Genomic DNA, 27,983 nt, shown 5'->3' with positions numbered 1-27,983 from the left:
CATGCAACCACACAGATGCATGGTACTGTTGTGAATGCGCATTAAAGACTGACAGGAAAGAGAAGAAATGGTTGAATAAAGTCATTATTTTGTTTTCTTTGTGCACAAAAAGTACTGTTGTAGCTTCATAAAATTACAGCTAAACCACTGACATGGACTATTTTATCAATGTCCTTACTACCTCCTCTCTGGGCCTTGAACAGAGTAGTTGCATTGCTGTCTATGCAGAGTCAGAAAACTTTTATATTTAATCAAAATATCTTAATTTGTGTTTTGATGATGAATGAAGGTCTTATGGGTTTGGAATAACATGAGGGTGAGTAATTAATGACAGAATTTTCATTTTTGGGAGAACTATCCTTTTGAGTAATACACTACTCAATAATTTAACTGTTTTCTTATTGTAGTGCAACACACAAAATTACGGCCTTAGGCAGGTTACAAATCACAAGTAAAATCTTTATTCAACTTTTTAATGACACAGTTTACAAGTTACAGTATTGCCAAAATACAGCATACATTAACATTAATCAACTATACTGTTTTAGTTATGTACAGTGCCTTGCAAAAGTATTCATACCCCTTCATTTTTTGGTCACAATTGCAGCCTTATGTTTAAACTGCTTTGAATTACTTTTTTTTCCACATCAATCTACACTCCATACACCATAATGACAAATCACAAAACAGGTTTGTAACAACTTTGCAAATTTTTTTTGAAATAAAAAACTGAAATGATTCCATTGCATAAGTATTCATACTCTTATCTGGGACAGTTGAAATTTACCTCAGGAGCACTCACATTGCTTGAAGATGTTACTAGACTTTGAGTGAAGTTAACCCTGTGGCAAATTCAGTTGAATGAGTATAATTTGGAAAGGCACACACCTCTCAGAAAAAGTCTAACACCTGAAAATGCATATCAGAGTAAAAACCAAGCCCTGAAGTCAAAATAACTGCCTGTAGAGCTCAGAAACAGGCTTGCGTCAAGGCACAGATCCAGGGGAAGACTTCAGAAAAATATTCTGCTGCACTGTAGGTTCACCGAAGCATGTAGCCTGCATTATCCATAATGGAAGACACTTGGAACAACTCAGACTCTTCCTAGAGCTGGCCTCCTGGACAAACTGAGCAATTGACGGAGAAGGACCTTGGCTAGACTGCTGACCAAGAACTTGATGGTCACTCTAGTTAAGTGCCATGATCATATAAGCAGATGGAAGTAACTTACAGAAGGACAAACTTCACTGCAACACTCCACCGATCCGGTCTTTATGGTGGATGTCCAAACTCAACTGTCTCACTGAAGACACATGAAAACACACTTCTAATTTGCAAAAAAGCACCTAAAGGACTGAGAAACAAGATTCTCTGGTCTGATGAACCTCAATTTCAAGCATCATGTTTCAAGGAAACCAGGCACTGCTCATCACCTGCAGAGTACCATTCCGAAAGTAAAGTGTGCTGGTAGCAGGCTGTTTTTCAGTGGCAGGAACTGAAGGACTTGTCAGAGTAGAAGAAATGCACCAAAATATTGAGATAGCCTTAATGAAAACCCAGTCCAGAGCATTCAGAACCTCAGACTGGGCAAAATGTTCACCTTCCAGCAGGACAATGACCCTAAGCACACAGCAAGAGTGGCTTATAGACAACTCTGTGAATGTCCCAAATGTGGCCCAGCCACAGCATGAACTTGAACGCAATCAAACATTTCTAGAGAAACCTGAAAATGCGTGCAAGCCCCCATACAAGCTGACAGAGCACAAGAGGTGAAGAGAAAAATGGGAGATAATTGACAAATGTTGATGTGCAAATCTTGCATCATACCCCAAAAGACTCACTTGAGGCTGTAAAGGTGCTTCGGCGAAGTACTGAGTTAAGGGTATGAATACTTATGCAATGTACTTATTTGGGGTTTTATTTTTATTACATTTGCAAAGTTGTCACAAACCTGTTTTTTTTTTTTGCTTTGTCATTATGGTGCATGGAGTGTAAATTGATGTGGGGGAAAAAAAATATATATAACAAAATAAAAAGGCTGCAACATAAAACGTGAAAAAAAATGAAGGGGTATGAGTACTTTCACAAGGCACTGTAATTGCTACCTTGATTTCGATGGCAATATACTTGTCTGCGCACATTGTATACTACAATTCTTCTTTTGTATGGAAGGATTTGTATTTCTAAACAACAGGTTGTAGCTCACCGCCATGTCTGTGAATATATGACGACAGAGTCTCTGCCTTTGGCAATGCTGCTAGAAGAGGAAAGACTGCTGGAGAAATTAGAAGACATGGAGGAGAACAATCGATAGGGGGATGAAGAGGGATGTGAAGGACTGAGGGGATAAACAGGAGGGAGACTGAACTCTCTTGACCGGATTTCCTCCCTGTCTGGCTTAAAGGCTTCAGATTTGATCATTCCTTTTTTTAGTTTAACAGACTCTCGTTGAGACGTGGCTCTGCTGTGCAAATGCCTGGATCTGTTCGGTGACACTGGGGTTCTGATGGCAGCGGATTTGCTCTGAGGTGGAGTTGGTTTAATTGAAGTAATAATTGTGTTTTGAGATGGCCTAAGGTGCAGGAGTCTCTTGCGTGGAGGTCGAGACCTGCTCTGACGTTCTTTACGAGTGTGGGACTTTTTAGATTTTTTCTTCCTGGACTGCTTAGCAACTTTAGCTTGAGGCTTGTGACCTTTTGGTCTCTTCCTTTGGACAACGGAAGGCTGGTTTTTATTGTTGGATGAGTGGTCTAGAACATTGGAATGATTTGTAGTGCTGGATGTGGCATCCATGATTGTAGATTTTTGACTTGAAGTGTGATCTAAGATTGTGGAACTGTCATTCAGGAGTCTGAACGTGTGTTTTGAGTTGTCTGCTGTCTGGCTGATGAGCGCATCGTCAGCTGGAGGACTCCGACTGATCATCACTGATGCAGGAAGCTCAATCAGGGAGGAAGGCGGAAGAATTGGCGTGGATCCTTTTTGTTTTTTTCTCTTTTTTGGTTTCTCTCTGCTCAGGGGGTCAGGAGGCAGCAGCCCCCCCAGCAAACCTTTAGCAGCAGCTCGTGCTAAAATATCCTGCACGGTTTCTACCTCTGCTGGGTCTTGCTGTTAGAAAGTAAACACACACATACAGCTGAACTCAAAAGCTTGCTCTGAAGCTTGAGAATGTTTATTATTTTATCAAAATAAGAGGGATCATACAAAGTGCATGTTATTTTTTTATTTAGTACTGACCTGAAAAAGATATTTCACATAAAAGTGAATTATAAAAAAAAAATTATAGTTGAATTTTTAAAAATGACCCCGTTCAAAATTTTACATACGCTTAATTCTTAATACTGTGTTGTTGAATGATACCTGAATGATCCACAGTTTTTTTTTTTGTTTGTTTGTTTGTTTAGTGAAAGTTGTTCATGAGTCCCTTGTTTGTCCTGAACAGTTAAACTGCCCGTTGTTCTTCAGAAAAATCCTACAGGTCCCACAAATTATTTGGTTTTTCATCATTTTTGTGTATTTGAACCCTTTCCAACAATGACTGTGTGATTTTGAGATCCATCTTCTCACATTAAGGACAACTAAGGGACTCCAATGCAACTATTACAGAAGGTTCAAACGCTCACTGATGCTCCAGAAAGAAAAATGATCCATTAAAGGAACACTCCACTTTTTTTGGAAATAGGCTCATTCTCCAACTCCCCCCGAGTTAATAAGTTGAGTTTTACCGTTTTGAAATCCATTCAGCCGTTCTCCTGTTCTGGCGATATCACTTTTAGCATAGCTTAGCATAGATCATTGAATCCTATTAGACCAATAGCATCACGTTCAAAAATGACCAACGAGTTTCGATATTTGTCCTATTTAAAACTTGACTCTTCTGTAGTTATATCGTAGTTATATAAGCAGGAGCAGTAATACCACGCAGCACATGTGCAAATGCTAAACTAGCTGGGAACTCATTTCTCATAATACTCCGCCTGCTTCGGCCATATTATGGCAGCAAACTTCCTTGACCATTACGCCGGAATGGAAGTGTAGTTCCTAATCTTATCAGCCTAGAAACTCGCAGCTTTGCATTTCCACCGGTCTTAGTACACGATATAACTACAGAAGAGTCAAGTTTTAAATACAACAGAAAATGGAAACTCGTTGGTCATTTTTGGATGCGATGCTATTGGTCTAATAGGATTCAATGATCTATGCTAAGCTATGCTAAAAGTGATATCGCCAGAACAGGAGAATGGCTGAATGGATTTCAAAACGGTAAAAATCAACTTATTAACTCGGGGGGAGTTGGAGAATGAGCCTATTTCCAAAAAAAGTGGAGTGTTCCTTTAAGAGCTGGGGGTGAAAATTTTTGAACAGAATGGAGATTTCTAATTTTGCCTAAATATATTTCTTTTTCATTTAATACTGCCCTTCAGAAGCTACAGAAGATACTTACATGTTTCCCAGAGAACAAAATAAGTACAATTAACTAGAGATGCACCGATCTGGATTTTGGGGGCCGATCACCAAAAGCAGTATCTGCCGATCCCGATATTACCGATCACAGCGTCAAATCCATAAATTCTTCAATATTTTTGTCTCATGTACAAACATTGACATTGTATTATTAGTATAAAAAGTAGGAAATGAGAAAGTATCATGAATTGACCAGTTTTATTGCAGGCTGAGGCAAATTTCAATATTTAACACTCTCGAGACTCTCAGAGACAACTTGGACTCAGCTTACATAGAGTAAGTGTTGCTTACTATCTTAAACTGTCTTTTGGCAGTAATTATGTGTACAACACAACATTTCACTCTTTTAGGGTTGACACAATTTGTAAACTATGAACCTTAGTTTTTCTGTGGAAAAAGGAGTTAAATCTTAAAACAAAAAAAATATTATGTGCAAAACACACATGTGCACCATAATAAACATTTAACTCTCAGGAGGCTCTTTCTTAGAATCACAATTTAGAGTTTAGCAACAAGCTTTTTGTGGAAAAATAAAATAAATATGCCATACATATGCATATACACATGCAATTTGTGAAAAAAACAGAGGGGGATGCTTTTTCTTCTCTCTCCATATAGGCAGAGGTTGACCAAACTGTTAGTGTAATCTGTTAACAACGCGCATTGTATACCCGTCTTTTTAGGCAAGAACCAGATAATGAGTATCAGGTCATGAAATGTTTTTAATACGACGGAAGCTGTATTATGTGATCACAATTTAATAAAAACATTGTAAGTTAGGCCTATTAATAGTAATGATTTAATTTCAAACAACGAATACATTTTATAGAGAAGGTGAACAAAGTATCAATGGAGCTTTTTGGAAACTCCGAATCAGTAAACCACTGCGTCGCAAAAAGATTCACTGTTTCGAAGCGCTCCAATCGGATCGCGAATCATTTGATTCAGAACGTTCAACTTCAAAGCGCGTATGGCGAATCATTTGATTCAGACGACTTTAAAGCGCGTATCACGAATAATTTGATTTAGATCGGGACGTAGGAGCGGCTTTGCGGGATGTTTTATCCCCACCAGGGGCGCCGCTCGCAATTTTGGGCCCTATGACAAAATATGAGTTTGGGCCCCCCCTACCACACCAAAGCAGATCTCTGGGGGCCCCTAAAGGGCATGGGCCCTTAGAATCGCCCTAACTTACCCCCCCTTAGCAGCGCCCCTGATCCCCACCATGGATAAAAATAATTCAGCAGAGGCAGGGACGCATCCCCCCCGGCAAATCGCACCCTGTACATATACATGCACGCTCTTTTTCTTTCTCTGCCTTATCAGAAGCTACATTTGTAAACTCGGTATACTCCTTAATGTGAGAAACTTTCAAATGTCGTATCATGTTCGTTGTGTTGAAATCCTTTTGTAGCACTCCTCCTCGGGGTATCTCCTTTGCACACACCTTGCAAACGGCAAATTTGTTGTCCTTCTCGGACACGTTGTAAAAAACCCATACAGGCGACGCCATCTTCAGTGTTAATGCGTTGTAGAGACAGCCATGCCCATTAGGAGACCCTAGTCTGAGAAGTGGGAATGCATGCTCTGGCGGCTGTTTGTTGTTGTAAACATCATCTGATCGGCCTGCTCTGATCTATTTTGAGAACTCCGATCAAAACCGATAGCGCCCCTATCGGTCGATTGCGATCGGATGCCGATCGATCGGTGCATCTCTACAATTAACCCTGATCTTCAAATTCCAAAAGTTTTCACCCCCTGCTCTTAATGCATCGTGTTTTCTTCTGGTGCATCAGTGAGCGCTTGAACCTTCTGTAATAGTTGCATATGAGTCCCTTAGTTGTCCTCAGTGTGAAAAGATGGATCTCAGACTCATGCAGTCACTGTTGGAAAGGGTTCAAATACACAAAAATGCTGAAAAAAAAACAAGAATCTGTGGGACCTGAAGGACTTTTCTGAAGAACAGCGGGCAGTTTAAGTGTTTAGGATAAACATGACTCACGAACTATCACTAAACAAACAAACAAAAAAAAAAATCAGCTGTGGATCATTCAGGTAAAAACACAGTATTAAGAATCAAGCGTATGTAAACTTTTTGGACGAGGTCATTTTTATAAATTGACTATTATTTTCTCTATATGTAAATGCCTTTAATGTGAAATATCTTTCAGCACTAAATAAAAAAATAACATTTTGTATGATCCCTCTTATTTTGGTAAAATAATTAACATTGTGTATGTAAACTTTCGACTTCAACTGTATGCATAGAGCAATATCACATACAGGAAGAGTGGTGCTAGCTGTCACAAGGGTTTTATCTCAATAGTCCTAGCCACAGACGGCTCATCCACTGTCTTCCGACAGTCCGTTCACTGACCATCTGATGCATTCTGCTCACAAACCTGGAACGTCCTGGTCTACGCTCTAATCTGATAGGCTGTTTTTACTTCTGTCACCACTAAAATGGAGGTAGATTTTAATCCAAAAAGTTGTTAAACTGTGTTCTTGGGACAAGAATACCTTTTAAGAATTCTTTAAAAGGCATTTTTTACAAAAAAAAAAATATAAATAATTCTGTCAAGAATTACTCACCCTCATGTTGTTTCCAATCCGTAAGATCTTTGTTCATCTTCGAAACATATTTTTGATGATATTCAAGAGCTTTCTGACCCAGCCTAGACAGCAATGCAACTCACACATTTAAGGCCCAGGTAGTAAGGATATTGTTAAACCACTGATGTCACATGGACAATTTTACCAAAGGTCCTTACTACCTTTCTGGGCCTTGAATTTGTCAGTTGTGTTGCTGTCTATGCAAGGTCAGAAAGCTCTTGGATTTCATAAATAAAATATCTGAATTTGTGTTCCCAAGATGAACGAAGGTCTTACAGGTTTGGAATGACATGAAGGTGAGCAATTAATGACAGAATTTAAATTTTTGGGTGAACTATGCCTTCAAATAATTAATAGAAAGTAAATATCTGCATTTACTGAAACAGAAATCATTGTAAATGTGTTTACTGTCACCTTTATTCAATTTAATGCATCATTGCTAAATAAAAGTGTTAATTTCTTTTAAAAAAATTATAAAACCTTACTGACCTAAAAATGGTAGATGGCAGAATGACAGATTCCTATAATATTTTGAGGGCAATGCTGAATTAAATTTTAATTAATAAAAAATTTTAATAAAAAAAAAAAAAAAACATCTTATATGTGACCCTGGACCACAAAACCAGTCATAACCAGTAAATTATTTCAAATTGAGATTTGCATGTTATTTGAAAGTCTAAATAGAATAAATAAACTTTCCACTGATGTGTGGTTTGTTAGGATTGGACAATATTTGGCCAAGATACAACTATTTGAAAATCTGGAATCTGTTTAAAAAAACTCAAAATATTGAGAAAATCGCCTTGAAAGTGGTCCAAATGAAGTTCTTAGCAATGCATATTACTATCCAAAATTTAGGTTTTGATATATTTACGATAGGAAATTTACAAAATATCTTTATGGAACATGATAGTTGATACTTAATATCCTAATGATTTTTGGCATAAAAGAAAAATTCATAATTTTGACCCATACAATGTATTGTTGGCTATTGCTACAAATATACCTGAGCTACTTATGACTGGTTTTGTGGTCCAGGGTCACATATAATCATTATAGTAAAAAAGTGACAACTAACCCCACTCTATATGCTGTATAAAGTGCAAATACAAGCTTGCACACACGTACACACACAAAAGAAGCTGCAGCCTTGTTTCTCTTGCTGTGTGTGGTCCTGTGTGGATGCTAATGTGATCAGACACATGTGTTCATTATTTAGTGCGAACCGGAGCTACACTGCCAGTATTTAGGACAGCAATGCATCAAGCTCTGCATGAGAGCTGTGTGTGTGTGTGTGTGTGTGTGTGTGAGCTCTGTCACCAGACACTTTCCTTCATGCTTGTTTAGATATAAACACAGCATATAAATCACAGCATCTCTTTATATATGTTAGAAAATCTGTTAGTGATTTGATTTTCTCTCTTTCCTACTTTCTAACCTCTCTTTTCATCACACAGAGGAAACAGCCATTTGTGATGTCAGATGCTTGAGTTCTGAAAAACTTCTCTTCCTCGTTGTCCCATCCTGCACTTACCAGCCTGAGAGAAATATGGAGAGAGAGATGTTTTGTGTTGTAAATTCAATCCAACTCATATCCATTTTCTCATAACTCAAACATTCACATAATCCTTCCCCCACTTGCTTTTCCGTGGATTAACTGCTGTTTCCATGGATACAGCAACTTTAAATCCTTACAGTTAGTGGCGTGTGACAGGAAAGACTTAATGCTTGGACAATGTGTGTGTGTGTGTGTGTGTGTGTGTACCTGAAGGGCACAGCTTTTGCTTTGCTGTCTGCGTTCTCAAGTGCTCTCTTCACAAGTCTTTCATTCTCCTCTGGATATACTGAGCATGTGCAGTACACCACAGCTTTCACCTTAGGAACTGCAGTTAACCAAGTTAGGTCATTATAACAATTAGGTCATTAGTCAATGTATGACTTATAAATGCATACATTTTATACCATTCAAAAATTGGGGGTTGACAATATTTTAGCTGCATTTATTCCATTCATTCATCTATCGATCTATCCGTCCATCCATCAGTCCATCATCCATCCATCCATCCATCCATCTAACCATCAATCTGTCCATCCATCCTGTTCTTCCATCCATCTATCCATCCGTCTATCCCTCCATCCATCAATCAATCTATCTGTCCATCCGTATATCCATCTATCTATCCGTCCATCCATCCATCAGTCTATCTGTCCATGCGTATATCTATCTATCCGTCCATCCATTTGTCTATCCATCTATCTATCCGTATATCCATCCATCCATCCATCCGTATATCTATCTATCTATCCGTCCATCCATCCATCAGTCTATCTGTCCGTGTGTATATCTATCTATCCGTCCATCCATTTGTTTATCATCCATCCTTTGTCTATCCAACCATCTGTCTATCTATCCTTCCATCCATCCTTCTATCTCGCTATCCGTAATCCATCTATCCGTCTATCTGTCATCTGTCCATCCATCAATCCAGTCTATCCATCCATCCATCTATCTATCTATCCATCTATCATCCATCCACCCACCCTTCCATCCATCTATCTGTCCATCCATCCACCCATTTATCTGTCTGTCCATCCGTCCACCCACTCACTCACCCATCCATCCATTCGTCCACCCACTCACTCATTCATCCATCCATCCATTCATTTATCCATCTATTCACCCATCCATCCATCCATCCATCTATCTGTCTGTCCATCCATTCATCCATCTATTCACCCATACATACATACATCCACCCAACCATCCATCCACCAATCCGTCTATCCGTCCATCCATCCATCCACCGGTCTCTACCTGTCCATCCATCCATCTAACGGCCTATCCGTCCGTCCGTCCGTCCATCCATCCATCCATCCATTTATCCATCTATCATCCATCCACCCACCCATCCATCTATCTGTCCATCCATTCATCCATCCACCCATCTATCTGTCTGTCCATCAATTCATCCATCTATTTACCCATCCATCCATCCATCCATTCGTCCACCCACTCACCCATCCATCCATCCATCTATTCACCCATACAACCATCCATCTATCTGTCCATCCATTCATCCACCCATCTATCTGTCTGTCCATCCATTCATCCATCTATTTACCCATCCGTCCACCCACTCACTCATCCATCCATTCATCCATCCATCCATCTATTCACCCATACATACATCCATCCATCCATCCACCAATCCGTCCATCCACCCATCCACCGGTCTCTACCTGTCCATCCATCCATCTAACCATCTATCCGTCCATCCATCCACCTATCCGTCTATCCATCCATCCGTCTGTCCGTCCATCCATCCATCTATTTACCCATCCGTCCATCCACTCAGCCATCCATCCATCCATTTATCCATCTATTCACCCATCCATCCATCCATCTATCTGGCCATCCATCCGTCTATCCATCCATCCTTCTGTCCGTCCATCCATCCGTCTATCCGTCCGTCCATCCATCCATCTATTTACCCATCCATCCATCCGTCCGTCCACCCATTCACCCATCCATCCATCCATTTATCCATCTATTCACCCATCCATCCATCCATCTATCTGTCCATCCATCCATCCACCTATCCGTCTATCCATCCATCCGTCTGTCCGTCCATCCATCTGTCTATCCGTCCGTCCATCCATCCATCTATTTACCCATCCATCCATCCATCCGTCCACCCACTCACCCATCCATCCATCCATTTATCCATCTATTCACCCATCCATCCATCCATCCATCATCTATCTATCTGTCCATCCATTCATCCATCCATCCATCCACCCATCTATCTGTCTGTCCATCCATTCATCCTTCTATTTACCCATCCGTCCACCCACTCACCCATCCATCCATCCATCCATCCATTCATCCATCCATCTATTCACCAATACATCCATCCATCCACCAATCCGTCCATCCACCGGTCCCTACCTGCCCATCCATCCATCTAACCATCTATCCGTCCATCCATCCACCTATCCGTCTATCCATATATCCGTCTGTCCGTCCATCCATCCGTCCGTCCATCCATCCATCCGTCTATCTGTCTGTCCGTCCATCCATCCATCCATCCGTCCATCCGTCCATCCATCTGTCCGTCCATCCATCCATCCACCTATCCGTCTTTCCATCCATCCACCTATCCCTGTCTACCCATCCATCTAACCATCCATCCATCCGTCCATTCATCCATCCATTTATCCATCTATCATCCATCCACCCACCCACCCATCCATCCATCTATCTGTCCATCCATCCATTCATCCATCTATTTACCCATCATCCATCCATCCGTTCACCCACTCACCCATCCATCCATTTATCCATCTATTCACCCATACATCCATCCATCTATCTGTCTGTCCATCCATCCATCCATTCACCCATACATCCATCCATCCACCAATCCGTCTATCCATCCATCGGTCTCTACCTGTCCATCCATCCATCTAACCGTCTATCCGTCCATCCATCCGTCCGTCCAATATATAGTATGTCTGTTGGAATTTTGTCTTTTCCCTTACAAAACCAAATTATGAGGGTAATGCAGAGAACAATTTTTTGTCCTTAAAACAGCTGATCCAGAACTACTCTCTATACCTCTGTACCTTTTTTACAGAAAAAAATATTTGTAATTGTTATGAATTAATAATTAAGTTATTAGTAAGTTATTTTTGCAGTATAGAGAGAAACACACATGAACACATGGATAAAAATTAGGTTCAGTAAAGAGGGCAAAATACATGGAAAGCCACATATTGTTTTCTCATTCTCACTTAGTGGGAGTTTTAGAACCATTTAGTAGGTAGTAAATGAATGTGTGTGTGTGTGTGTGTGTGTGTGTGTGTGTGTGTCTCACAAGCGAGTGCATGGTTGAGATCTTGTGTCTGCTTGGCAACCAGCGCCTCCAGTTTACTGTCAGAGATGATTCCTTTAGATAGGCCATGCAGCAGCTCTCTGTCTGATGAAGAGCAGTATACGTTATCTTGAAATGTTGTACTAGTTTGTAGTTTACAAAGATCACCCAACTGTCACAGTGAAAAACAGAATGTCTCAAATGTAAAATTATGCATTGCTCTACCTCCACTCTCACTGAGCATAAACTCAACAGGGTTACAGAGTGCTGACGCAGAACACTTCGGGAGCAACACAACAACCCGAACCTTCTGAATACGCAAATCCCATTCATTAAGTTCATTGAAGTACTCAGACATCAGCTTCACATCTATGTAGAAAAAGACAGAATATACCTGAAAATCAATACTTCACTACTGTACTTTAATATGGTATGTAGGTATCACTCAAGATAAGGTTGAGCAGAATAACAGTTACTTTTGCAGGCAGCAGACGTGAGAATGGTTTGCAATTCCTTGTTGAAGGTGGAGATGTTAAGAACCCCACACACATGTACACAGACAGAACAGGCAGCGGCCTGGACAGCCACATGAGCCACAGTCAGAGCCGAGAAAGACCCCACAATAAGAACGTCTCCACCTTCCACCAACAGCGGGCGAATCGCACATGCTGCCAGACTGCGAGATTTATCCTGAAATCACACACACACACACACACACACACACACACACACACACACACACACATGTTGGGTTTACATGTTTTATGGGGACATTCCATAGGCGTAATGGTTTTTATACTGTACAAACCGTACTTTCTATGGCCCTACACCTACCCTACACCTAAACCTAGCCCTCACAGGAGATTGTGCACACTTTTACTTCATCAAAAAACTCATTGTGCATTATTTATAAGCCTGTTTCCTCATGGGGACCTGAGAAATGTCCCCACAAGGTCAAAATCTACTGGTATTCCTATCCTTGTGGGGACATTTGGTCCCCACAACGTGATGAATACCAGGTACACACATACACACACACACACACACACACACACACACACACACACACACACACACACACACACACACACACACACACACACACACACACACACACACACACACACACACACACACACACACACACAAAACCTGGATATGATTTGCACTGATGATGCTTGTGCTGTATGTCTGTGTTTCTTTATTACCTGTATTATGAGTGTGTGGTCTGTCACTAGTTTGGTTTTCTCAAGCTGTTTTGAGAGCCGTCTGGGAAACAGCAGTACATTGGAACAGTGTTTGTCCTTACAGAACACATTTCCCACCAGGTGTGTGTGTGAGTCGACCTGAGCAAAGCCTGATGTCCTTAGAGTCTCACACACGTCTTCAATGCTGAATGAATTGGCAAACACAGGTTTACATATTAAGGGAGGAAAAATACATTTATGTATTAAAAAATACATACACAAACACACAATACCTGGCTTTGAGGGTGTTAACCCAGGCATAGAGTGGTAATACTTGTGATCTTTGTTGTTTTACCCTCACAACTGGTGGCAGGAAACTGTCAATTGTCAGCAAATTATGTTTTATTCTGTAGTGAGCCAGTGAGGCTTCCAGTTTGGTCTTGAACCTGATATGTACACACAAACATACAAGCACCATTTTAAAGGGATAGTTCACCCAAAAATGAAAATTCTGTCATTAATTACTCACTCTCATTTTGTTACAAACCGGTAAGACCTTTGTTCATCTTTGGAACACAAATGAAGACTTTTTATTGAAATCTGAGAGCTTTCTGAGCCTGCATAGACAGCAAGGGTACTCACAAGGTCAAGGCACAGAAACGTAGTAAGGATATCAATAAAACAGTCCATGTGACATCAGTGGTTCAACTGTAATTTTACAAACACGCATGAGGCCAAGTAATTAACGACAGAATTTTCATTTTTGCGTGAACTATCCCTTTAAGGTACAATATCTTTAAAAACTTGTGAAACATCACCAAGGGATTTATTTTTTATTTTTTTATTTACTTAATTTTATTTAAAGTTCAGGACATTTAATGAAATAAGTGTATTTCTTTAAGTATCACCTTAGCCTTGGAAAATAAATATTTAAAAATGTTCTAATCTATGGAAACCCTGTGAAAAATGGAAAAGGAAAAAAGCTGCAATTTCAAGAAATTGTGTCAATTGTTAAATGTGATGTAATACTGTAATAAAGTTGCAGTTATGAGAATTATTTTGCAAAACTATTTTTTTTATTTTTAAAAAACTTTTTTAATAACTATTATTCATTTTTAGTACATTTTTGTAGTATTGAGAAAGAAAATATGAAAACATGAATAAAGGATAAAAGAGGGCAAACATTTTTTGCAACAGAGAGCTTATGCGCAAAACCACATATTGCTTTCTCAAAAGTAGTTTTAATCTAGAGAAATTCAATTTCCACCTTACAGTAAAACAAGTTAAAAAAGGAATTTAGTCAAAATAAAATAAAAAGGTAAAAGCACAAAAATGAGGTCACAAAATATATAAAGACTGAAAGAAATAAAGATATGAAACTGCAAATACACAGTTTTTTTAAAACTCTTGAGGCAGAAACAGGCTTATATTGAAATATTTGACTTTAGATGGCAAACTTTGGTATTTAGGGCAATTTGAGATCAATTATGAACTGTAGACTACAGGATATAAATTCTTCAGAAAAATACTGAATCGGAAGATCTCTCCAATTAATCTCATTACTGTCTAGGAGACACAGCTGAGATTTTTCTTTCCATGGGTTTCACAGAACATCATTAAAAGGATAGTTTACCCAAAAATGAAAAAATTCTGTCTTAATTACTCGTGTCGTTCCACACTTCGTTCATCTTCGGAACACAAATTAAGATGTTTTTGATGAAATCCAAGAGCTTACTGACCCTGCATAGACAGCAATGCAACTCTGACACATTCAATAAACCCAGAAAGGAAGTAAGAACAATGTTAAAATAGTCCATGTGAAATCAGTGGTTCAACTGTCATTTTATGAAACAGTGAGAATAATTTTTGTGTGCAAATAAAACAAAAAATAACGACTTTGTTTAACAATTTCTTCTTTTCTGTGTCAGTCTTAGACGTGCATTCATGACAGTACCACAACATTTCATCAAAAATATTTTAATTTGTGTTCCAAATATGAACAAAGATCTTACAGGTTTGGAACGACATGAGGGTGAGTAATCAATCATTTTTGGGTGAAGTATCTTCAAGTCTGATTTAATAAAGAAAGAATACATTTTCACAGGGCAGACTTGCTCATACTGACCTACAAAGGCTGTCCTCCACCTCTCTCACTTCCTTTATCGCCTCCTCTGCTCTTTTCATTGGCTCTCTAGGCTGGAACTTCCTGTCCAGGAGGTCATAGAGTACTACCACCACAAGAGCCATAAGATCATCTGGCTGAACATACACACAAACTCATCCATCAATCACAAAGTCAATCATGATATCAAGATAAAAGGGCAGATGTCAGTCATAACAGACTCACCATTTGCTGAGAACGATAAAAGTAGCTGTCAACCAGGATCTCCTCCAGTAGATCTTGATCTGTGATGGTAAGAGAAAATTTGGGATATTTAGCTTCAGTAGATAGAAGTCGAGCAACACTGATGCTATGATATCACTGCTATACTGAAGTGGGTAGTTGTAATACAACAGCATAACAAGAAGAGCCAAAGTGGGAAGCAAAAAACTAAGCCTTACTCCAGAGATCCTAAAATACCCAACAGCCAAATTGATGTGTAAGTGTTACATCAGCTTTGCTGAGAAATGAATTTAAAAATAGCTGAATTCCAACTCAGCCTGGTTTACTAAATTTTAAAAATGAATGAACTGAATTTTAATCGAAAATATTTTAATTAAATCAATTTAGTCTATTTTAAAATGTAACAAATATTTTTAAAAAATTATCAGTTTTCATGATGTATTCTAAAATGTACCTCCTTTCTAAATATTTGGGGAGGAATATTATTTATTTGTTTTGTTTTTAGCATAAATCTAAGCTTTTGTCTGATTTTTTTTTTAAATGTATATAAATATAAATCATTTGTTGTTTTTGTGTTTCTGGATGATAGAACTGACTGCTAGTATAAACTGACCTCATGCTTACAGTTCAGCACAGCCATTAAAGTGTTACAGCAGTCAGTTAGCTGATGTCTGAACTGACTACACTAAAAGCAAATAGATGTCCTTAAAAAAATAGCCTCCCCTAAGCAAAAAGTTTGAGTGAGAGAGAGAGAGAGAGAGAGAGAGTGAGAGAGAGAGAGAGAGAGAGAGAGAGAGAGAGAGAGAGAGAGTGTGTGTGTGTGTGTGTGTGTGTGAGAGAGAGAGAGAGAGAGAGAGAGGAATGAGTCAGAGACATGTGTGGGGAAGATAAGCTACAAGAAGAAACTCGACCAGAATCAACCACAACCCAAAAATCAGTCTATTATCTTTTTTTGATTTTCTGATATGAAGCTTTGGAAACAATACCACAAAACTAGTGCAGGGCAACAATCAATCGCATCTAAAATAAAAGTTTTTGTGTAAATGTGTGTCTATTACATATGATATAGCCGTGTAATAAGCGGGATAATGTACAGGCAGCCTGTAGTTATCGCGAAATAAGCCCCCGCTTCGCGTCGGGTCCTGATCACACTGTCGGGGCCACTGATCTATATAATGATTCTGAATCATGTAATTATATGATAATGAATAGTCATTATATAGATCAGTGGCCCCGACAGTGTGATCAGGACCCGACGCGAAGCGGGGGCTTATTTCGCGATAACTACAGGCTGCCTGTACATTATCCCGCTTATTACACGGCTACTTGCCACATAAGGAAAAAAACTGGACATGAATATGAATTTGAAACCTTTTATTGGCATATTTGTTTTAAATTAACATTTTTATCCTTCCGCGAAACGATATAGTACCACGTGACTAACTTTCAAACTATGTACGTTAGTAAGACAATTTAAATAGATTAATGTCGAAATTTTCCATTGTTAATTGTGGTTGTCCAGTGTTTGTCACAAGATGGCGCCAAACGGTAATCTTTGTTGGCACGGAGGGATTTTAAACATACAAGTAGTACCGGCTATGCGTTATTACTTTGGAGCGGTGATTATTTGAAAAGAACGAACCTGCAAATGTCTCAACTGACCAATCAGAATCAAGCATTCCAAAGAGCCGTGTAATAAGTATATATAAATACACACACACATACACACACATGCTTGCAGATATTTAAGGAAAATATGTTATGTTTATATATGAAATATGAAGAACTATTAAGAACCTGGAACATTCATGGAACCTTTTAAATGCAGAAAAGTTTCTTTATAGTCGAAAAACGTACTTTAGATGTTCTTCAAAATTATTCTTTGGCATCACTGCAAAAACACCCTTTTGTAACCTTTATTTTTAAGAGTGTTGTTGCATTAGAGACCACCAAAGACAAAAAGTATGGCATCCAACCCCAGACTTCTCTACAACACATTAAAATGGAAAGGACTGAAGGACAGGATAGGATGAAAAATAGATTTTGGGAAATAGTATTATACGTTTATGACTCTTTATTGGTTTATAACTGCACCTTTGAGTCAAGAGGAACTGAATAATTGATATTAAAGACTTGTGGACCACAAAAAGAATGACATCAGTGACCACAGGGACATTAACTGCAAAAACAATCAAGACGAACTGGACACATTCGATTCTTGTGCCCTCTAAACCTCATCACTATCTATTTGATTTTTACAATATAACCCAAAACTTACTTTGCTTCTTTATAGTTTACTAGATCAGGCAAGTAAAACCCACTTGAATGCTAGAATGCTGAAATGTGATACTTTAAAGGAAATGTAATGTGATTCCTATCCCGACAATCATCCAAAATTCATTTTGCTTTTGAGGCCTGACTTTATTTTGTCACTTACATTTCAGGGTGTTAAACGCCAGCTCATACGCCCAGAGCTCATTCTGCTTGGTGTTGGAAGAACTGTCGTCAGCAATCCCAGAATCATCATCACCATCATCATCATCATCATCACCATCACCACCATCACCTTTAGGACTGGTGCGCCTGTAGCGAATGAGTCGGTGTGCAAGGTCTTTCTCCACGTGAGTTTTCTGGAAAATAGCTGCAGCATGAGAGTACACAGAGTCTGGGAATCCCAGAGGCGTTCCCTCTCTCTCCATCCTGTTCCTTTCTGTGGGCACTGCAGTGACCCCCTTTTTAAGGGACAGAGTGCATACTTTTCTCACAGGGCCCTTAGGAGAGACTGGAGTTTGTGCTTTACTCTTAGGAGCTGATTCTTGATCCAGTAAGTTCAGCGATGTGACGTCAGGTAGATCTGAGTCCAGTGTGGAGCTGAGAGTCTGTTTAACCATTCTGACAGAGCCAAAATCTGCAAAAATAATGCATTTGTGATTATCAAAGATCAATTTAAAGTATTATTTTACATAAATTAAGTCCAGGGGTTTTCAACTAGGGTCAGTGCCAGTTATTTAGCTTGTAAACAACATTTTCTTACACAATATAATGCAGCCTTTACATAAATTAAACTACAGTGATCATTAAATTTGGGGGCACTTTGGCATCTGAATTAGTCTATTTGAAAATATTATGTATACATAGTATTTTGACCCTGTAGGTTAACAAATATGCAGTATACAGTTATATAGGCTATTCTACAGAATTGGTCAAAACTGCTGTCCCACAACCCTAAAAACACATTTAAAAACCATTTAAGTATTCAAATCTAGGATGTTTACTAAGATCCCTCTATTATCTATTGAAACCCACATAATATTTAAAATATCAGTAAGCTTAATATATATTTTGTCCATTTGCTGAGACAGATGAGAAAGATGAGTAGATAAGCCCCATCATTTTGAGGTAAATGTGTTCAAAAGTATGAAAAATCTGTGTGTAATTTTAAAGAATGTCACTACCGAGCACCATTTTTGAACACACCTTTTTATTTTATTTCATAACATTTAGTTTATATATGTGTACAACTGTTCAGAACTGTGCTAGCTAACCATGTGCTGATTAGCATCATTGAGGTAGGTTCAAAAGTAGCTAAAATTGTCACTACCGAACAGTCACGACCAAAACATTTGGTGAAGTTTCGGTAGTGACATCTTTATTTTTTTTGGGGTGTTATCCCATAAAATGGTCACTACCATAACAGTCACGACTGAAACATGTCACCATTGTTTCGGTAGTGACAAAAGGGAACACATAATAGTTTATTTGGGGGAAATAAACACATTTTTTTTACTGCTGTTATCAAATTTTTTGTATTTTAGTATGCTTTAGTGGATAGAAAATTCTGTAATGCGATGTGGTCGCTACCAAAACATCACTGTCACTAAAGAAAATGTGCTGTTACAACCAAAACATTGGATGTTTTGTCAACTAAGATGTTATGACAGTGTGTGGATCAATATGTATTCAAACTAATGAATCCTTCAATTTAAAATCAGTGTGGTGAACTTTTTTCCTTTTACAAAGAAAAATTAGATATAAAATACAACAAATTTCATAAATCACACTTGAAAAATTGTTAAAATTGTAACTGTTATTGTTTTACCTCTGACATCTTTTTATTAAAATAGAAAAACTATATTTACAAGGAAGATGTAAGCAAAATCTTAATAGATCAATAACCATTCTTATTAAATTACATATTAAGGAGAGGACAAATATTCCAAAATTCTACAATTTCTATAGAATATGCAGTTGGGCCCAAAATCTGACACTGATAGAACTTGTGCATAAAAACAGTGCAGAACCTTAAATATTATTAATTTTACATCATAACATTTCTTTCTTTCTTGTATCTGTTTAAATCTAAATTTGAATCCCAGATTTTAGACTTTTTCAATGTAGACTTTTTTTAATCCATTGTACAAACATTAGTCCAAAAGTTTGGAGTCAGTGTGACATTTTTTCAAGACGTTAATTTTATTCAGCAAAGATGAAATATGATCAAAAGTGACAGTAAAGTCTGTCATTATGAAATTTCATCAAAGAAACCTGATTTATTTTCTGTGTGTGATAAGAAATGTTCCCTAAACAGCAATTCAGCATATTAAACTGATTTCTAAAGGTTCATGTGACACTAAAGACTGGAGTAATGGCTGCTGAAAATTCAGCTTTGCCATCACAGGAATAAATACATTTAATAAAATAGAAATAGAAAACTTTTTTTTACAATTTTAAATTGTAATAATAATAATTCACAATATTGCTGTTTTTACTGCATTTTTGCATTTCTTGTAACTGTTTAAATCTAAATTTGAATCCCATATTTTAGACTTTTTCAATGTAAACTTTTTTGAATCCATAGTACAAACATTACTGTCCAAAAGTTTGGGGTTGGTGTGATATTTTTTTCAAGAAGTTAATTTTATTCAGCAAAGATGAAATATGATCAAAAGTGACAGTAAAGTCTGTCATTTCAAATAAGAAAACTCTTCCTGTGTGTGATAAGAAATGTTTCTTGAGCAGCAATTCAACATATTAAAATGATTTCTGAAGGTTCATGTTACACGGAAGACTGGAGTAATGGCTGCTGAAAATTCAGCTTTGCCATCACAGGAATAAATACATTTAATAAAACAGAAAACTGTTATTTTAAATTGTAATAATAATTCACAATATTGTTGTTTCTACTGCATTTTTGCATTTCTTGTAACTGTTTAAATCAAAATTTTAATCCCTACATTTTTCAATGTAGACTTTTTTGAAACCATTGTGCAAACATTACTGTCCAAAGGTTTAGGGTCAGTGTGATTTTTAATTTTTTTTTTTAAATTTAAGAAATGTTTCTTGAGCAGCAATTCGGCATATTAAAATGATTACTGAAGGGCTCATGTGACACACAGAAGAGTAATGGCTTCTGAAAATTCAGTTTTGCAATCACAGAAATAAATACATTTAATAAAATAGAAATATAAAACTGTTGTTTTAAATTGTAATAATAATAATAATAATTCACAATATTGCTTTTTACAGCATTTTTAAACATACTAGACTTCTTCCAAAAACATTTTGAATATTTAAACCTAAATATTTCTTCATTTTATATATATATATATATATATATATATATATATATATATATATATATATATATATTATTTTATTTTACATATTCAAAATCCTGTAACTAATAAATTATTGCCATGTTTAAATAAAAAATTAAAAACACACACATTCAAAATCCAGTTAGTCAAAATAAAATTGTAATACATACCTCTCATAATGTAAGCGCAGTCAGCTTGGCAACAGGTTTGAATATGACAACATGTGAGAATTAGGAGCTCGTTCTCTCTGTCTCTACGCCTGTCTCCCTTGTCTCATAGTCTCTCTCTCTCTCCAGCTCTGAGATCTTGTGTCACTACGACAACAAACACATTTGTTCTTGTCAACCGAGTGTGAATCTTCTCTCTAGTTACAGATGCAGTCACTCATCTATCAGCAGCACATCATCACTCCCCATCTCTCTCTTACACACATAAGGAGTAAAAACTCAATATTAACGTACACTCACAGCTTTGAGTTAAGATAGACACATAGTGTCATATATGTTAATTCGTTAGTGTGGTTGTTGTATTTCTTACCCACTTCTTTACACAACTGAGGTGATGTTATTCACTGGAGCTTAGTTAAAGAACAGGCTGCTGGCTTTAAGAGTAAACAGACTCCAGAGTAACGCTTTATTTCTGCTCATTTGAAACCCTCTCATGCCTGACGCATGTCGGCTCCAATGAGACACAATTAGCCTGACGTTTGCATTCATCATGCTGAATGATTCATTGCTTTGGGCTTAAACCCGAACTAAACCCAGTCTCCCTCTTTTACCCCCACATTAGCACCGAAACAATCTAAACAGGACAGGTGACAGGTCTTTGTCAAAAACAAGCTTCCATTCACTTGTAAAAAATGATGGCTTTAATTCTAAACTTTGACAGCCAATCAGCTGCTAAGTCTAATTAAGCCCCACCCTGGCATCACCTGATTGGTCTATGCTGTTATTATCAGTTTAGTGATGAAAACTGCCAATCTCTTGAAAGTAATCCTTTGTTGCTTTAACTCCAGATTAGTAGAACAAACACGGTGGAAACATAATAAGAGACTGCTTAATTAATAATGTGTGTGGGGTGTGTATACACTTCCGTGTGTCTTTGTGTTGAATTAGTAATGTGAAGGAATATACAGCTTCTTTTTTTCCCTCATTAAGCCACCTCAGTGGCTCAGGGGTAGATCAGTGTGTCCAGTGACACTACAGGTCATTCACATAGATATATATACGTAGATGCCTCATTAGCGACTGTTTCTATGGGCCGTCATACGTGAGCCGTCCTCCATTTCACTGCGGTCTACTTGACGTCATTCACCCATAGGTCTATGTAACTGACCATAGTAATCAGTGAATATTCGAAATGCCACAGTCCTGCACAGCCGTTGGTCTGCGAACCTACAGTATGGTGAATGACGTCAAGTGGACCGTTCCAAAATGGCGTGCTTGGAGCGGTCCAATGGGGTATCTACGTATATATATCTATGGTCATTCAGCTTCTGCGCTATTTCAGATAATGTTATTTTAGTATCAGTACCAGTTTTTTAAAGATTTTGAATTAGATTTTATTTTTTCTGTTTTTGCTTTAACTTAAAGTTTAGTAATTTGTTGTTTTTGTCTTTTTTGTATTTTAAGGGTTTTTTTTATTAAAAAAAAATTAGCTTGACTTTATTTTGGTACTTATACTACATGAAAATGAGAAATGTTGCCTTGCAACTGGCTGAAATCTTTTTTTGTTTGTTTTTGTTCCCCCTAAGTAACATTTCTTTTATTTTAAGTAACATGTTAATGGTTTTAGAAAACAACAGTAATTGATTTCATCTTCAACAATGTCATTGTAAACAATTTGGTAAAACTATAATAACTACACACTATGAACCATTAGTTAAGCATTAGTAAATAGTCAATTCATCATTTATAAAGAATTATTCCCACATTAATAGACAGCAGTAAGCAGTTTATATGCAGCTATAAATGTTTTGTTCCTGATTTATAAGCATATCTATAATGATTTTAATAATTGTATTTTCATAATGTATTAATGATCAATTAATCATTTCTAAATTAAGTATTATAGTATTACCAGACCAGTTATTTAGGAGTTGTCAGAGATTCATAAGATAATGTAGAAAGTGTAACTAAATTATTATTAAACGCACTTTAAATGCACTTTCTACATATTATTTATATTTAGACATACAATAGTTACTCAGTGTGTTAAAGGAACACTACACTTGGAAATAGGCTCATCCTCCAACTCCCCCCGAGTTAATAAGTTGAGTTTTACCGTTTTGAAATCCTTTCAGCCGTTCTCCTGTTCTGGCGATATCACTTTTAGCATAGCTTAGCATAGATCATTGAATCCTATGAGACCAATATAGCATCGGGTTAAAAAATGACCAACAAGTTTCGATAGTTGTCCTATTTAAAACTTGACCCTTCTGTAGTTACATTGTGTACTAAGACCGGCGGAAAATGTAAAGCTGCGATTTTCTAGGCCGATAAGATTAGGAACTACACTCCCATTCCGGTGTAATAGTCAAAGAAGTTTGCTGCCATAATATGGACGCAGCAGGTGCAGTAATATCACGCAGCGCCTGAATTAGTTCCCAGCTAGATAATATTACTGCGCCTGGGTTTTCATTAAGACCTCAATATTTTGGTGAGTCCCTCATTCCCTGCCAGTGAAAAACAGCCCCACAGCATTAGGGTCCTACCACCACACTTTACTTTTGGGATGGTACTCTGCAGGTGATGAGCAGTGCTTGATTTCCTTCAAACATGATGCTTGGAATTGAGGTTCATCAGACCAGAGAATGTTGTTTCTCACAGTCTGAGGGTCCTTTGTGTTGCAGTGATGTTTGTTCTTCTTTAGGACTCTCCTGTCTCCGCATATTATCATGGAGCTCAACTAAACTATCAGGTTCTTGGTCACCACTCTAGCCAAGGCCCTTCTCCATGAATTACTCAGTTTGGCCAGGAGGCCCGCTCTAGTAAGAGTCGTGGTTGTTTCAAACTTCTTCCATTAAGGGTAACAGAGTCTACATGCATCTGTAAATCCTTCAATGCAGCAGATTTTTTTCTGAAGTGAACCCCAGATGTGTGGCTTGATCCAATCCTGTTTCTGAGCTCTACAGGCAGTTTCTTTGACCTCAGGACTAGGTTTTTGTTCTGATATGCATTTACAGCTGTTGGACGTTTTAAGACATGTGTGGCTTTCCAGATACGACCATTTAATAAATTTGCCACAGGTTAACTTCACTCTAAGTGTAGTAACATCTACACGCAATATGAATGCTCCTGAGCTAAATTTCAAATGTCCCAGATAAGGGTATGGATACTTATGCAATGGAATCATTTACATTTTTTTTTATTTTTAATACATTTGCAAAGATGTTAAAAACCTGTTTTTTGATTTGCTAATATGGTACATGGAGTGTAGATTGATGTGGAAAAAAGTAATTTAAAGCAGTTTAACATAGGCAGCAATGTAACAAAATGTGAAAAAATGAAGATATATGAATATTTTCGCAAGGCACTATATGTCTTATCTGATTGGTGTGTGAATGTAGACTGTATAATGTGATGGTAATATATTTGCTGATGTGAAAAACTGATTATAATAAATTTAATTGGATGTGACATATTGCACAAATAAGAGAACTTGTGGAGGTTCTTAGATCTTAGTGACTAAACAGAAGGGAAGAATAGAAATAACTGTAACACATTTTGGTTTTAAGATATTTATTTAGAAAATGTCTAGCCTAAAGCTTTTAAACCAGTGATGACGAGATGGTTGCCAATACGTTGTTATGTGGTTTTAAGTGGCATTTAACATGTTGCAATGTTATTACTAGGGTATTCTGGGTGATTGCTAACTGGGACAAGACAGACGAGCCCACCACAATTTTTTATATTTTATTACCTAGATATAATCCACCACGTGAAATTTTGAGTCTGATAGCAAAGTCAAAAATCTCATCTCTTTTTAATAAGTCTCTGTGGCACAAACAGTATGATACTAAATTGAATTAGGAGTTTAAACCAGACCAAAATCTGAAGAAATCTGCATAATGACTGTGGAATACAATAGCAGTTCAAATCTACTTCTAATGCACACTGTAACAACAGTCCTGCCAAATGTGTGCTGGGTATTCATGTGCTAATTACATCAGAACATGCAACTGACCCACATTTCTGTTGGCCTAGAAGATGCTGTTACAATAATGCAAACTGGAAAATCACACACTTTTTGTAATTAGGCTAGAAAACACAAAACACTAAAGCTTACATAACTGGTTATTGCATGGTTATCTTTTGTGAATAAAAGTACAGCAATATTCTACCACTGAAGGTATGGTCTTACTATAGTGTGATTTCACAGTAATTATAAACAGCTCTTCATGAAGATCTTTGAAGAAGAATGAAGATTCTAACTCATTGTTTTTCATCATTTTAATTATTCTTGATTCCCTCTAGTGTATCCCCTGGTCGAGAACTGCTGTTCTCAACTTGCATCTGAGCTCATGTTCCTATTTTATTGACATGGATACTGCCTTGCATTCTGAGGCTTCTAACCATTTAAAATAATGTCTGGCCCCATTGCACTATTCATGCACAGATCTCAGCTCTTGTTCGTAAACTGTAATCTGCAAGCCTTTAAGGGGACGTATCATGAAAATCTGACTTTTTCCATGGTTAAGTGCTATAATCGGGTCCCCAGTGCATCTACCAACCCAGAAAACGTGAAAAGGACAACCCAGAAACTTTGTTTTGATAAGCCTTTCTCTACAAACATGTGAAAAAAGAGCTGCTCAGACTTTGGATGAAGGAGATGAAAGAAAAAATGTATTATAAATTTTCACCCACGGCAACAACGGTGTACCAGTTCTAACGCCATGGCCAAAGTTTGAGTAAAGCCTGTTAACTGTTCTGTCATTGGCACAGACGAGCACAGAACACTATTTAGAGTCCCAGCCTCAGAGGAGACAAGAGAGCAGTGGATTTATAGATTTATTTACTGTATTCACCTTATTTTTGCCGTAAAAGTGGGAGCCAGTGTTGTTTTTGACAACCATCTTAGATTTAGTCTTAGTCTTAGTCTTTTGGACTAAAATGCTTATTAGTTTTAGTCAAATTTTAGTCACTTCTAAATGTGATAGTTTTAGACCAATTTTAGTCAACGAAAAGTCAAAAAGGTTTTAGTCTAGTTTTAGTCAAAAAAAGGGGAAAAAGTCTTTTAACAAATTAATGTAGGTCAGTAAGTATTTTGCTGTTTGGTAGTGTCAAAATAGCAGATCTATAGTTCAACACAATGTGAGCTTCCAGATTGACTATTTTCACCAATAATTACAATAATGAAGGAATGGTTTTAGACATAAAAGACATTTGAAATACACCCATAGGTCCTCTCACCGTTTGCGACCACAATGTGTGCAAACTGCCGCCATCATGGTTAATCGTCTGTCTGTCTGAGTGACAACAATGTGACATGTTGAGCGTAACCAAACAAAGATAGAATGCTAAAACGGCTTGCCATAGCGGCAGATACTTTTTCGGTTTTTTAATTGGCATGCACAATAAGCAGAAATGTCATGCATTTTAAACGTCTGAAGGACCACCCACTAACATTTTCGTCTATTCTCGTCTCGTCAACGAAAACTCACACACGTCTCGTCATGTTTTAGTCATCAACGAGCCATTTTTATCTCGTCATCGTCTCATTATCGTCATGAAAAATTGCCGTCACTGAAATGATTTCGTCATCGTCATCGCTGACGAAAACACTGGTGGGAGCAGCCATTTGTAAATTTTATGGATCTGGCTTCCGGTCTCATCTGCGTCCAGCTTTTTTTAGCTGTACTAAACAGCTTGTTTTGCAGCTTTTTATTGCAAATTGGTTTGTCTTACCAAACTATTTAAATGGTTTAATTAAACCTTAATCATGAGCACACTGGTTTGTAGTGCAGTTTTACTGTTTACTGCACGTTCTCAAGGTCATTGCACAGTCCGAAATGTGTTTTTTCGTTTTTTGTATTTGTCATCCTTTCTTATTAAAATGCTTGCTACGAAAGCGAAAACGCAGAAAACCGAACCTGATCTGAACTTTGTTATGACGGGCAAAAGTTTCGGAGGCAGTGTGTAAACCTGATTGACACAACGTGAGGTCGTATTTATTTTTTAAGGTGAAAAAAATTTCGGACTCAGTGTGCAATGACCTAAATTTTTCTCTTTATTTCCTTATAGAGGCTAATGAACCGAAAGTCTTGCCCATAGGCTTATACCTAATATAAACGTGTATCCCAGGTGTTTATTTTCACAGACATTTTTGTAACTCATGTTTGTTTTTAACATAAACTTCTATGTATATGGCTGTTGAAGCGCAATAAGACATGAGAGTTTAGTACTTGTTTAGACAAGTAAGTTACGTAATTAGTTCAGTACTCACATGCCGTGTGACAGCCGCTTTCTGTGCCCGTACTTTGGATGTGTGAGTTTAGAAAATCCTATATCAGAAGTATAAACTAATATGCCGTTAATACACATGATTTTAACGCGATATACATGAATATCAAAACAAGTTTTTTTTTTAATCAGAGTATCTAATGAACCAGCTATAAATGCACTATTCTGGAAAAGGGGCAGGGAGCAACAGCTCATTTGCATTTAAAGATGCACTAAAACAGTGTGTTTCTGCTTCCACTCAAAATAGGCATTTTCAAAATGATTTTGAGCTAAATCCTCACAAACATTCTTGGAATACCTGAGACTTATTTATTGTAAAAAGGGGCATAATAGGTCTCCTTTAATACTAAGAATAAATGAATGCAAAGTGGTCTAAAGTTAGAACTACCTTTAATGAACTCAAAATGTTACTTTTCTGATGATGCAGCTCCTCACCACAAACC

At 37.5% G+C, this 27,983-nt stretch overlaps 1 protein-coding gene across 1 annotated transcript; it reads right to left on the bottom strand.

Moving 5' to 3' along the window:
* Nucleotides 1-2,202: 2,202 nt before the first annotated feature.
* LOC141336933 (putative methyltransferase NSUN7) lies at nucleotides 2,203-21,256 on the bottom strand. The gene is made up of 12 exons (XM_073842656.1): nucleotides 21,250-21,256; nucleotides 17,920-18,390; nucleotides 15,486-15,544; nucleotides 15,264-15,397; nucleotides 13,432-13,584; nucleotides 13,160-13,343; nucleotides 12,428-12,641; nucleotides 12,177-12,320; nucleotides 11,955-12,056; nucleotides 8,843-8,960; nucleotides 8,516-8,615; nucleotides 2,203-3,108 (listed from the first exon to the last, which is right to left on the bottom strand). Exons 1-12 carry the CDS (start codon nucleotides 21,254-21,256, stop codon nucleotides 2,203-2,205), a joined length of 2,592 nt encoding a protein of 863 aa, XP_073698757.1.
* Between the last annotated feature and the right edge of the window lie 6,727 nt (nucleotides 21,257-27,983).

Source organism: Garra rufa, chromosome 6 (assembly GCF_049309525.1).
Source record: "Garra rufa chromosome 6, GarRuf1.0, whole genome shotgun sequence".
Classification (NCBI taxonomy): domain Eukaryota; kingdom Metazoa; phylum Chordata; class Actinopteri; order Cypriniformes; family Cyprinidae; genus Garra; species Garra rufa.
Note: the sequence above shows the minus strand (reverse complement) of the source record. Positions and strands in the feature narration are given on the sequence as shown.